Source organism: Pleurodeles waltl, chromosome 6 (genome assembly GCF_031143425.1).
Source record: "Pleurodeles waltl isolate 20211129_DDA chromosome 6, aPleWal1.hap1.20221129, whole genome shotgun sequence".
Lineage (NCBI taxonomy): Eukaryota > Metazoa > Chordata > Amphibia > Caudata > Salamandridae > Pleurodeles > Pleurodeles waltl.
The window spans coordinates 1,307,944,521-1,307,958,155 of NC_090445.1; the positions used below are offsets into that span (position 1 = coordinate 1,307,944,521).

Consider the following 13,635-nt stretch of genomic DNA (forward strand, 5'->3'; position numbering starts at 1 on the left):
TTATGGAATTAATGGGTGTAGCTGATGTCTAGGTCTCTGATTGTGAGCTGGCCTCAATAGCTTCTATGGTTGCATCTTGTGGAGGATTAGTGTATAAAGCTTCCACATCTAGGGTTCTCAGCTGGTCAATCTCTTGTTGATAATTTAAATTATTGATCAAGTTTAGCATAGCACGGGTGTATTTTAAAAAACCGGGAGTTTTCCCATCATGGGTCATAGGAAATGATCACAAAATTGGCTGAGGGGTTCAAGCAAGGAATCAATGCCCGACACAATGGGTCTGCCAGGAGGGGAGGCACCCTTGTGTATCTTATGGAGAATGTTATCTCTTACCATAAGATGGTGGCGGCTGCTGAAAAGTCAACCCCAAACAAACTCAGATGTTCAAAAATATGTACTGACCACCTCAAATACTTAGCTTGACCACTACAAGTGTTGGTGAGATGGTGATACCTATGCCCGGCGAGCAGACCTGCCTTGCACCAGCATTTATTTTATTATAAATGTCATTTCTTTCTTTTTGCTCAAGCTGTGCAATCATCCAACAACTGGATAAATAGCCAGTGGGTTCCATAGAGAGATTTTGGGGGTATTTGTGAGGCCATGTGCTCCTTAGACTGTAGGCCTCTTGAACCCAATGGTGCCATGCCTGCCTGATGTCATTCATTTCACACACAAACTCTGAGACAATGCCAAAAAAAACATTACGTGTTAGTATTTCCTTTCTTTGGATATAGTATGAATTAAATAATATATAGGACCGGAACAAAGTAAATCAGACAAGAGGATGGGAAAGATATCTTTTCATTTCGGAATAAATGTATGAAATGCCCAATCTCAAGCTCAAAAACATTCTCACGATGGTTGGATTTTTTCATCTCATTAAATATTAGGCTCTTGTAGAATGGAGAGCTAGCCTCTTCAATAAATATGTCAACACAGAAAACAGCATACACCAGTGTCTGTAAAACAGAATATTTGTTCTGTGATAAAGAGCCATGAAACAGCCATGAAACAACCTAACACCTGTTTTCACCTGTTTATTCTTAGCAGGCTTCAATTATGTATCACTGTGGTGTTAATAATAGGGTATTGTTTTTGTTTAATTCCACTCAATTACACAAAAGCACAGTATAAGTGGATCTGAAAACTGAGTATAATCATAGGGTTTTACAGATATATCCACCCTGCAACAGTTCACGTTCTGCACAGCATCTAGTTTACTTTTCAAATTCACAATTTCAAAAATAGGCCATGACAACTGAGTAATGCTGTTGTGGGTATTGCTCTTCATTCTAAGTGCCAACATGATGTAGTTTAAGCATATAATAGTCTTACATGTAGGATATTTGCTGATTTAGGATACTGTGTGGGAACTCGAGGGCTCAACAGTTTGCAGAAGGTAAACTGATGAACTAAGATTAACAGTAAGAGTGCAGATAGCCAATGCCTGAATGGAACTAAAATATTGAGGTACTTTGTTCCTTAATTTCAAATAAATAAATAAACATACCAATAAACACATACATGATTGAATGAATAAATTCATAAAGTACAGGCCCAAATTTGTTCTTAAGAACTCACTGTCTGCACTGCTGACTTCTTGATTGCAGAATACCAAGGATGCAAACTCTTGATTCTACTTCATGTCTCTTTCTTTCATCATTCTATATTTCCTCACAAAACAATTTTCACTGTTGCAAATACATGCCCTTGATGGTAAATAAAGCAGTGCTTGGGGAAAACTATTTCCCCCCATATTATGAAAGTTGATTTATTGAATTGATATTGTGTGATCTGAAGTTTTGTGAATATTTGCTAGGTAGTTTTGTGGTGATGATGTGTTGTGTTGGTTCTAGACCTGCCAGCCTTAGGGCGGTCTTCCCCCAAACATTTTGTCTGCTTGCCTCATATTTTGCTAATGGCCTTAGACTCTGAGCACTTCAGCACTGCTGACCTGTGCTAAAGTGCATGTGCTCTCTTCCCTAAACATGGTTTGTTAGGTACATCCACAATTGGCATATTTAACTTAATTGTAAGTCCCCAGGCTTACATGTGCCCAGGGCCTGTAAAATAAGTGCTAATAGTGGGACTGCACCACTCCTAGTGCCACCCACTCAAGTAGCCCTTAAAACATGTCTGAGGCCCGCCATGGCAGAGCATGTGTGTGCAGTGCATGCTGTCATGTCGACTTGCCATGTAAAACCTCTTGCCAAACCTTAAACTCCCCTTTCGTTACATATATGTCACCCCTAGGGTAGGTCCTAGGTCACCCATAAGACAGGGTGATATGTAACCAAAAGACAGGATATATATACCTTTAAGTACATGTCCTAGTAGTGAAAATCCCCAAATTATGTTTTAACTACTGTGAGGCCTACACCTCTCATATGTCAACATTAAGGATTCCTTATTATGTTTAATAAGCTGTAATTCCTAAGTGAGAAGGAGTAGATATGTCAAGTTTAATACCTATGGAATTGTTATGATAAATCATCTTTAGTGGTAAGGGCGGATTATTGTTACAATTTTGAAAATGTTTTTTTTTTTTTAATTTTCCTACTGATAGCCCACTGTGCCTGCAGCCTGACTCCAATAGAGGTCTGAGGTGGGGTGAGAGCTGGGCTTTTGCATTCACTATAGACAGCAAAACACACAGAGAGCTTAGCTGTGACTGATGGGCAACAACATCCTGACGGGCCATCCTGGGCAGGATAAGGAGGAGCTGGGCACAGCCTCACACTTACACTTGAATAGGTAGTATTCTGTCCCCACACAGAGCATTGTATAGCCCCTTGTAATGAGCGTGGAACAGGGCAGGAAGAAAGGGCATCTGTGCACTTCAAAGACCCTTCTTTGAAGTCACCACCTCTTCAAAGGCACAACTGGGTCTAAGTACTGGAACACTGACCCTACTAATTCAGTACACTGCTGGACCTGTGAAAAACTCTGCCAGTAGGAAGAACTGTTCTGCATCTTCAAGGACTGTCACTCTGGTCTGCTGCTCTGGAAGAACTTTGCATGGCTTGAAACTGATGTATTGCCTACATCCAAAGGATAAACAACGCATTACCTCCTCTGTTCCCCTCATCTCGCCTTTGATGTCAATGCATCTAAGAACCAAGGTACTGTTTCAGCGGGCCAAAGCTGGTCCCTGCATCTGACCCACTCTCTGTCGCAGTCAGGATGACTTTTCAGATTTAACCCTGTCTAGCATGTCCCTGTTGGCGCTTTATGCTTCTAAGAACTACAATTAAGTTTATACCTTAAAAATTCATATCTCAACTTCTACTTACTGGATTTTTGTAGTTGTGGCCTTGTTTTGTTCATTAGATAAAGATTTACTTTTCTGACATAGTGTGGAATTTTGTTTGTGGTGTTTTCACTGTGTTACTGTTTGAAATACTTTACACATAGCCTCTTAAGGTAAGCCTGCCTGCTCTGAGCATAGCTACCAGAGAAAGAGCAAAGGCTAATTTATGGTATGTATCTGACTTACCCTGGCTAGTATTATGGTTCCTGCTTGGAGAGGGTGTATACTTCTGCCAACCAGAAACCCAGTTTCGAACAGTGGTTGCTGCGTTGCATTCTGTTATGTCTAATATGTTAAGTGTTGTATGTTTAGGTTTTTGCAATACTGTTATTTTGTGTTGTGTCATTGTGCTGTGTTCTGCTGATTTGTTCTTACTTGGAGATGTCAATGTATGCTGCTAAACTACCAGTCAAAAGACACACAATCCTTTAAATCTAGTGACAAGCAACCATCTGCCATGGTAAGTAACACTGCTCAAGCTCTTCAAGATTTAAGACACCAGTCAGTCCAAAACTATGGCAGACACTCTGAGTCATCGATGCAAAGCAGACACTATGAGAAGTTAAGACTCTATTCCTCTCTAAAGTCCTACAAGGGCAACCATGTTTGAAAGTCTTCAGGTCCTCTAGGGGCAGAGTTATGAGAGTTGAGGAGTTGAGTAAAACCCTGAAAGTAATCTGCTGGAGTTTCCTCTATGTCAGTATTCCCTGTGGTACGTTCACCATTCGGAACCATGATCTCCCTGATGTGATTCCTATCCTCGTCTCTGTTACTAGGTCATGCAAGGAGTTTCCTCACCTTATCCCACAAGAGTTATATTTCTTTCTTTTTCTCCAAGTATTTCATCTTGACTTCTTCTGTAGCTCTCTTGTGGCATTTCTCCCATTTTAGAATAAAGTATGCCTGTATCTCTTCTTATGGTTTCCCTTTATCCCACACTTCTCCCGCGGTTATTATTCCAATGAGCATGACCTTATATGCTTCCCACACTATGGCCCTCATTACGAGCCTGGCGGTCTGTGACCTCCAGGCTCGCGGTTGGCGGGAGCACCGCCGACAGCCCGGCGGTGCCCCGCAGGGCATTCTGACCGCGGCGCTTTGGCCGCGGTCAGTGCAGGAAAACCGGCGGTCTCCCGCCGGTTTTCCGCTGCCCGTTGGAATCCTCCAAGGCGGCGCAGCTTGCTGCGCCGCCTTGGGGATTCTGACACCCCCTACCGCCATCCTGTTCCTGGCGGTTCGCCCGCCAGGAACAGGATGGCGGTAGGGGGTGTCGCGGGGCCCCTGGGGGCCCCTGCAGTGCCCATGCCAATGGCATGGGCACTGCAGGGGCCCCCGTAAGAGGGCCCCGCTTGTATTTCACTGTCTGCATAGCAGACAGTGAAATACGCGACGGGTGCAGTAGCACCCGTCGCACCTTCCCACTCCGCCGGCTCGATTCCGAGCCGGCGTCCTCGTGGGAAGGTTGTTTCCCGCTGGGCTGGCGGGCGGCCTTAAGGCGGCCGCCCGCCCGCCCAGCGGGAAACTCAGAATGCCGGCCGCGGTCTTCAGACCGCGGTGCGGTATTCCTGCGGCGCAACTTTGGCGGGCGGCCTCCGCCGCCCGTCAAAGTTGTAATGAGGGCCTATGTCAGCATTTTTTGGTGTCTCCGCATTTTTGGAAAAATAATGCAATTAAGCCTCTTCTACTCTTTCTAATTCCCTTGTGCTCACCAATCTCTAAGTTTTATGTGCCCCAGAGTATTAAGAGTAGCATTTCTGCATCACGTACAGGGACCTACAAACATCTTCCATCCCCATTGTCTGTATAAAACTTTCTATTTTCCCTTCCTGTGGGTGTTGTGTTAGGCAAGGGGGCATTTTATCTAAATGTGTCATCTGGAGGACAATATAAAAGTCACCCCCTAGGATAGTAGTGGCCAGAGGAAGGCTAAACTGCGACCGTGCACCTTCTGCAATGTGTCTAATTGCACTCCTGGTGGGGCACACACATTAACCAGGCCACGGTCTTCTTTTCCCATTCAGCCAGTATCACCATGTATCTACCTAGATCATCAATCCAGGTCTGTAACACATGGATGGCCAGTGATTTTCTAAGCAGGATAGCTACGCCTGTTTATCCTATGGTGTAACCGAGTGACTAGCCATTCTAAGTTTCCCTCACCCCAGGCAGTTACAGGTGGACCCTTTCACATGTGTCTTGTAGGAACACTATGGCTGCTGCATAGCATCTGAGAGCTTGTGCCACCAGTCCTCTTTTTATGGGATGCCCCAGCCCATTCACTTTCCATCTAAGGAACTTAATGTGCACATCATAAAATTCGGATGCTTTAATCCTTCTACCATGTATTATGTCTCAACCAGGGTGGTGCATCATTTTCCTTTGATTACTGTGTCACTGTATTGCCTCAACCTTGTAAACAGCTCCCCAACTCCCTCCCCACCGTACCTTGCCATGCAATGGTCTTTGAAACTCTTTAACGCACAGTATGTCTATCACCTAAATAACTTGCAGTGTAGATGCAAAAACACTGCTCCACCATGTGCCATGTTCCCCGTGTGTGGGGGCACCACCTTCAGGCAGCTCATATCATCCAATACCCCCCATGCTGGCCATGTCCAGCTGGCAGCGAGTCTAATTACCCCTCATTCTCAAACCAAAGAAGTCTTTAAATTATCTCCTCAGATGTCATTGGAGTAACCCCCGGCAAATTCGAGACCTCTTTGTCTCCACTCCGATCTGATATCTGTCACCTGACTCCCTCTGCAGAAACTCCCATCTATTAGAGGTCCCCAGAACACCCGACCTCCAAATATCCACTACCATTTTGCTCTCTCCGATTCAGCCTGAGTTTTCTATGGGGTCATTTGTAAGGTGCCCCCTCCCTCTCTCCTGCTCTTCACATGTCCACAATTTTGATGCATGGCCCAGCCCTCTGTCCTCAGGGAAAGGGTCCCTCTCAAATACTGATCACACCTGCATGTGAAACGTCATCTCAAACGATATGTAATAATATCAAAGTAAAACGTCAAGAGTTTCAATGACAATATAAAACAATGAGATCAAAGGCCAAGCTACTTTACTAAGTCGTAAAACTATAAGTTTTTATAAGTAAATGCAAGATTCCACTATTCCTAGAATTTATGTTAATATTTATACCTTCTCTACAGGTGTAGTGTACTTGTATACATCTCTGTAACAATGTTAACCCAGGTAAAAAGCAACCTTTCAGCCCCCACAAAAGGCCTTAGACCCTGAACGATAGTATCAAAATGTTGGTGGCTAGGTACAATTTCTTGTTCCGGACAATTTTGTTTCTGCCTTTCTGAAGACAGGCACCTGTCAGCTGAGAAAAATGATTGATTTAATTAGCAATTGCAGCTTCAAAAGAATGTCTTGCTTTTTAGTTATTTGTTTGTGCACTTCTACGCTGCAACCAGGCTGCTCTTAGATGTTTGAATGTGCTTTGAAGCACCAAGAGAGTTCCAAATAAACACGCTGTACCAACCACCTGTGTGCAGTTCAGACTTTGGGAGCTATGGACATGTAAAACCATAATATGTTATTGCTATCTGTTACTCACACATTTTGCTATTTGTATGCCATTGTTTCAGTTTCTGCAGTATGACAGTGTATTCCTCTTGGTTCTTGATTACCATCAACGACCAGAGTCTGCTTCAGCCTGGAACAGTATATTCTTGTTATTGTGTTCTAGACGAATTCTCAATTAAGAGGATATGTTTTAATAATTGAGCTTCTGGATGTATTATGCTGGTGCCTAAGTGTAAAGAAGGGAGGGTTCTGCCAGTTGCTTCGTTTCAGTTAGGTGGAAGCTTGCATAGTAAATGTGTGTCCCCCTATAGAATGAGGGTACATGCTAGGTATTTCAGGGTGCTTAGATGTACAGTTTAATTGGTCATACAGGCAATCTTGAGCATTCTTCTGACTTCAAAGGGAAGCCCCCTTAGCATACGTAATGTGGTTGAAGTGCTTAGTCCCAGTTACCAGTGTTTCCTATGCATGTAGAGTTGCTTTGAGAGGTGCTAGGTGAGCTTTCCGTGTTCCCATTAGGATACCAATTCTAGAAACCAGTCTGGCCAGGATTAAGGCCTGGACTACATTCTTGAATTCTGGTGGTGGGATGATGGGGTGAACAATTGGACTGTGTACTAAGTTGGTACTGCACAATTCTTGGAAGCACTGGTATGGGCTGGCATATTCATTTTTTGTCCTGCATGATCTCAATGGATTTATATGAGTTGATGATTAGCAGTTTAAGTTGCAAATGGGTTCCGCACATTTAGTGAGCCGAGATATTTTTGCTTTTTGATCACTCAGTTAAACTAAATCAGCGTCTCAACGCACCTCCTTCTTTTTCAATAACCTGATGAGCAGAAAGGATTCTTTGGTTATATTGCAAGATGCTTCAGAGACCTGGTCAACAAATACAAAGGTTCGTGCAGATGACACAATTATTGCATAACTCCTTTAACAGGTACATTAAACCAACTACTGAGATAGTTTATAGTTGATTGCTGCACAACACTTAAGTGGGAATCTGCATACTCTTGCGGGAGTGGGATCTGCAGACAGCTGACTCATTGTTAGTGGGTGCCTCTTTCGAGGAGTTTCTTAAACCATTTCTTGTCACAAAAACTTGCTGTCAAAACTTAATGCAGTTACTGATAAACCACCTATAATAAAAATGCATGCCATTCAGAAATTAAATAAAAAAATGTGACACTAGCCTTTGATTGTAAGCAAATGAGGACAATCACTTCATTCTGGTAATGCTTTTAGAAAATCGGGCTTGTGTTGTCACTCCTCTGTATTCTGAGAGAAGGCTTTACTGTGGCTGCTTATTTGCACTTCACTGTCTATGGGGATATTTTGCACTGCTGCTGCCAATGTTGTAACCGCTTTGCCTATGTGCGAAAATTTGACATTGCTGCAGGTCAGATAATATATTTCTTATCTTAGGTCAGCTTGCAGTGCTGCATTAGCCATATTCTCTGAGTAAGGGTATAGCCAAAACTGATTGTTAGGAGTTGAGACAAAGAACTGCTAAAGCAAATGACAGCTGAAAGCAATCAGAAGATGATGTGATTGTATTTAAACATACAGTGGTATTTTGGGATTGGTTGGGATATCCCTGGCCTACCACGGAGGGGTGGGCGGTGTTGGGGTTATGGGGGCAGGAGGGGGTGAAGGTCATGGCCTCAGGCAGCTGACCTGACACTCATAAATGTACATCTCTGGTTGCAGCTCACAAAGCAATTTCCATGGAGCACTACAGAACGTGAGAATCCATTTGGGAGCCTCACAACAGAGGTAAAAAACCAGAGGTTCAAACTTTTGATCTTTCACTCTTTTTTGAGTTGGGCAAAGCGGTCAATGACCATCAACATTTTTAAAGACTACTGCCTGCCCAAAAGAAGCCATGGTCACGGCAGCTTCATTAAAGACACTTTAACTTTGCTGATTGGCTGATGTTTAATACATTTGGTCATGCTCAGTAAAAATTTCGTTTTTTTGGAAAAAAACTCCTAAAGTTGAAGTTTGTGTTTGAAAAACCAAAACTAATCCCTCTGACACATTGAGAGGTTTCTTACAGACAAAATAGGTAATTTATGCATTTTTTCTTGTGACTGCTACGATTTTCTTGGCAATTGCGAAGAAGGAAAAATTACGTTAGAAGATGTGCCCTCATCTGGACAGATGATCTGACATCCATTGACCGATGCTTCACCATCCAACAGGCCTTCAGTCAATGGTTCTACCAGGGGAGCGAGTAGAGACTCCACAGACTGAAACATGACATTTTGCCCAACTAAATATGTAGTAGGCAGCACGAAAGTTTGGAAGTCTGGTTTTTGACCTCTACTCTTGTGTGAAACCTCCAAGTGGATCTCACTCACTGTTATGCTTCATGAAAAATGCTTTATGAACTGCACCCTCCGATGCATAACACTTCCACGGAGCCTCTTGCTTTCCACAACAATACAACAGATGTGTTCCTTTCTGCCACAGCCTCCAATAAAAGAAAGAATGCTAGCAGCACAACAGCTAATTCGTTATTACCTCTGTGAAAATATGTCCCTGTAGGGGCTTCCATGCTGGAGGGCGATGCCATATCCTTTACTGCTTATACTGTTTCCAATTACAGTCACTGAGCAGTCATCATCTGTCAGAGCAGCGTATTCCACCACGGTTACGTCCCACAGAAAAGCATAATGTCCTCTTTTTGCCTGTAAAGAGAGCACACGTGATTAGTTTGTCCCTTTCAGGCTTGTCACATGGCATTTTGAGGAAAAAGAAAACCCAACAGTGAAGAATACGCATAGAGCACACAACTGTGCTAGAACAGTTTGAGAAGTGAAGTTTATATATTTAAACCCATCATTCTATGACTCCAGTACATGACATTTCTAATGGTTTTGTTCCTGAGGCACTGAGCTACTTTCCATACAGAGTCCATAAACTCTTCTATTCATGAGTTCGTAAGATTTGGAAAAGTAGTTGTTTAAATTACAGACCTGCCAACTCAAACAAAATATTCACTATGTGAGCAGTGGGGCAATGGAGAGGGTGTTGCCTCGTGCAGAGAAGTACTTCAAAGGTACTATTGCCTCAGCCCCACCCAAAACCCTGCCTCCAAAGAAAAAGAACAAATAACCTTGCTGAGGCTGCTGCCACTATCCCGAGGTGTTTTCACACCCCTTAATTGACGTCAGCAGATCAAAACCTATACAAACAAGCTGAATATCCACTGTTTACAGAGGTTTGCAGCTCGGTTTTACTGTAGCACATAATAGATAGCTCCTCACCAGGTGACTGTGTGAAGGGAGCCAATATCGTGTGTCACACTGTGGTACGATGTGAGTTGGTAGGTCAGAAATTAGATAGGAGGAAGTAACAAAACAAACTGGGGTATAGTGTGTCTGTAAATGACTGAAACTACACTGTTCCTTTGTATTTGTATAGAGATAACAATTTGTGTCCTTTTACAAGCATCGCTTATGCTTAATTCTTCAAAGAAAATAGTTTTGCTCTTTCCTGGCTCAGAGAAAAAATGACAATAAAGAAAGGGCTTTGAGCTTCTTGGGATATCAACACAACCTGAACATTGTGTATGAGGATGAATTCTTTAGTTAAGAAACTAAAAAAGTAATTGCCACCTTAGAAATGGCCAATAGGTTACTCATGTGAAAGTTAAGAACAACATCCTTTTCCACCTTTCAATTGAGGGTGAAGGGTTATAGAGAAAGGGGTGTCTTCCTGGGGAAAACTATTTTATTGTGCGAACAATAATGTGTCTTTGCACAGCGCCCACATTTTTTTCAATCATAGTTACACTAGATTACAATAATGTTTTAAAAAATGCTTCTTCATTGTGGGAAATAGAAATTTAAAAAACTTTCTGTTAGAAATGGGGTCTTTAATTCGCAGTCAGGTTACCCCCTGTCCAAGCAAGGACCCTCATGCTAGTCAGGGTAAAAGAGAATCACCCTTAGCTAACCCCTGCTTACCCGCTTGGCACGAGCAGTAGACTTAACTTCAGAGTGCTAGGTGTAAAGTATTTGTACCAACACACACAGTAACTTAATGAAAACACTACAAAATGACACAACACAGGTTTAGAAAAATAGGAAATATTTATCTAAACAAAACAAGACCAAAATGACAAAATTCCACAACACACAAATCAAGTTATCACTGAAAATGGAAAAAGAGTCTTCATGTAACACACACTAACACTGTTAGCGTGAAAATGTACCCTGGGTATGTCAAAAATAACCCTGCTAGGGGGAGTGTGCATCAAAAAGGGCTTTTGATGTGTGGATTTCACTCACAAGCAAGACCTTGTGTCGTTTCTTCTCTCCGCAGGAGAGTGATGCGTCGATCCGGTCAGCACTCTCGGATCCGGGCAGGCCTTGTGTTGTTTTTACATGCCCAGTGGTGTATGCGTCGGAAATCCAGCCGCTGGATGATCCGAAACCCACCCAGCACGGGTTGCGATCTTCCCAGCCTCCGTCAGCAATGCTGTTCGTCATTTTTCCAGCCCCGGGCATCGATCTTCGGGTCGCATTGCAGGCGAGCGTTGATTTTCAGCCGCAAAGCCACCAACGTGTCGATTTTTCAGCCGCAGATCGGAGTCGCGTCGATCTTTTCCCCGCACATCTGTCAGTGAGTGGATTTCTCACTCTTAGGCTGCCAGCTTCTCCTTTCAGGGTCCCAGGAACTGGATAGGCACCACTTGGCAGAGTAGGAGTCTCTCCAGAGACTCCAGGTGCTGGCAGAGAGAAGTCTTTCTGTCCCTGGGACTTCAAACAACAGGAGACAAGCTCTAAATCAAGCCCTTGGAGATCTTCACAAGATGGAAGGCACACAAAGTCCAGTCTTTGCCCTCTTACTCTGGCAGAAGCAGCAACTGCAGGATAGCTCCACAAAGTACAGTCACAGGCAGGGCAGCTCTTCTTCCTCAGCTCTTCAGCTCTTCTCCAGGCAGAGGATCCTCTTGGTTTCCAGAAGTGTTCTAAAGTTTGTGGTTTTGGGTTCCCTTCTTATACCCATTTTCTCCTTTGAAATAGGCCTACTTCAAAGCAAAGTCTCTCTTGAATGTGACATCCTGCCTTCCCCAGGCCAGGCCCCAGACACTCACCAGGGGGTTGGAGACCGCATTGTGTGAGGGCAGGCACAACCCTTTTAGGTGTGAGTGACCACTCCTCCCCTCCCTCCTACCACAGATGGCTCATCAGGAAATGCAGACTACACCCCAACTCCCTTTGTGTCACTGTCTAGTGTGAGGTGCAACCAGCCCAATGTCAAACTGACCCAGACAGGGAATCCACAAAAAGGCAGAGTCAAAGAATTGGTATGAGCAAGAAAATGCTCACTTTCTAAAAGTGGCATTTTCAAACACGCAATCTCAAAATCAACTTTACTAAAAGATGTATTTTTAAATTGTGAGCTCAGAGACCACAAACCCCACATGTCCATCCATTCCCAAATGGAATCTACACTTTAATCAGATTTAAAGGTAGCCCCCATGTTAACCTATGAGAGAGACAGGCCTTGCAACAGTGAAAAACGAATTTAGCAATATTTCACTGTTAGGACATATAAAACACATTGCTATATGTCCTACCTTAACCATACACTACACCCTGCCCTTGGGGCTACCTATGGCCTTCCTTAGGGGTGTCTTATATGTAAGAAAAGGGACGGTTTAGGCCTGGCAAGTGGGTGCACTTACCAAGTCGAATTTACAGTTAAAACTGCACACACAGACACTGCAGTGGCAGGTCCGAGACATGATTACAGAGCTACTTATGTGGGTGGCACAACCAGTGCTGCAGGCCCACTAGTAGCATTTGATTTAAATGGCACCTCTAGTGCACATTACTAGGGACTTACTAGTAAATCAAACAATCCAATCTTGGATAAACCAATCAATCATACACTTTACACAGAGAGCATATGAACTTTAGCACTGGTTAGCTGTGATAAAGTGCTCAGAGTTCAAAAGCCAACAGAAACAGGTCAGAAAAAATAGGAGGCAGGAGGCAAAAAAGACTGGGGATGACCCTTCAAAAAGGCAAAATCCAACACTTTCCCAGAAGTGCCCCTTGAAACCTGTGAGTGATGTGCTTTGTAGGTGCCCTTCTGGAAAAGTTTGTAAACTCCTGAAAGCACCCTTGTGAGGGTTTCAAGAGATTCCAGACTTTAATGGAGAATTTAGCCAAGATATTAGAAGACATCTGACAGAGCTGCACTTCTAACTTTGGATGTGCACAATTTTCAATACAATGGTTTAGAAAGATATGACAACTTCATGAACTTCCCAACTAGTGGCTGAAATTTCCTACCAAAAAAAAACAATTTTGGCAGAATACTTTTCCCCCAAAACGTGTTCTAGAATTCCTCCAAAAAAATGTTGTTCTTAAAAAGGGGGGTTTCGGTTACTTTTGAAGAAGTTTTACTCACCATTTATTTTTTAACTTTACCGGTTATTGTGGTTTTAATCAAATCTTCAGAAGGTTGGTGAAGTTCATCTCCTCTAATTCTTACTTGGGCACTATTGTTCCAGCTGACCAAATGTAGAAAAGGGGACTGAGTGGGAAGGATTCCATCGAAAATGTAAACACATGATCCACATCACCTACTAAAAAGTTATTACATATTTTAGATTTTCAGACACATATTCTCAAATATCTGATAGTGACTTTCATAGTTTTTGTAAAAAAATAAATAAAACAACCTGGAAATTCTTTGAAGAAAAATGCCATTATTTGGTGAAAGTTTTCGAGTTCTATTCTAAGCTT

At 43.0% G+C, this 13,635-nt stretch overlaps 1 protein-coding gene across 3 annotated transcripts in view; it reads right to left on the reverse strand.

Moving 5' to 3' along the window:
• Nucleotides 1-13,635, reverse strand: part of GRID1 (glutamate ionotropic receptor delta type subunit 1) — a 2,731,706-nt gene that overhangs the window by 125,524 nt on the left and 2,592,547 nt on the right. For all 3 annotated transcript variants that reach the window (XM_069240587.1, XM_069240588.1, XM_069240589.1), the window contains exon 14: nucleotides 9,392-9,558. In XM_069240587.1, the coding sequence (XP_069096688.1) occupies nucleotides 9,392-9,558 (167 nt within the window). The remainder of the gene's footprint in view (nucleotides 1-9,391; nucleotides 9,559-13,635) is intronic.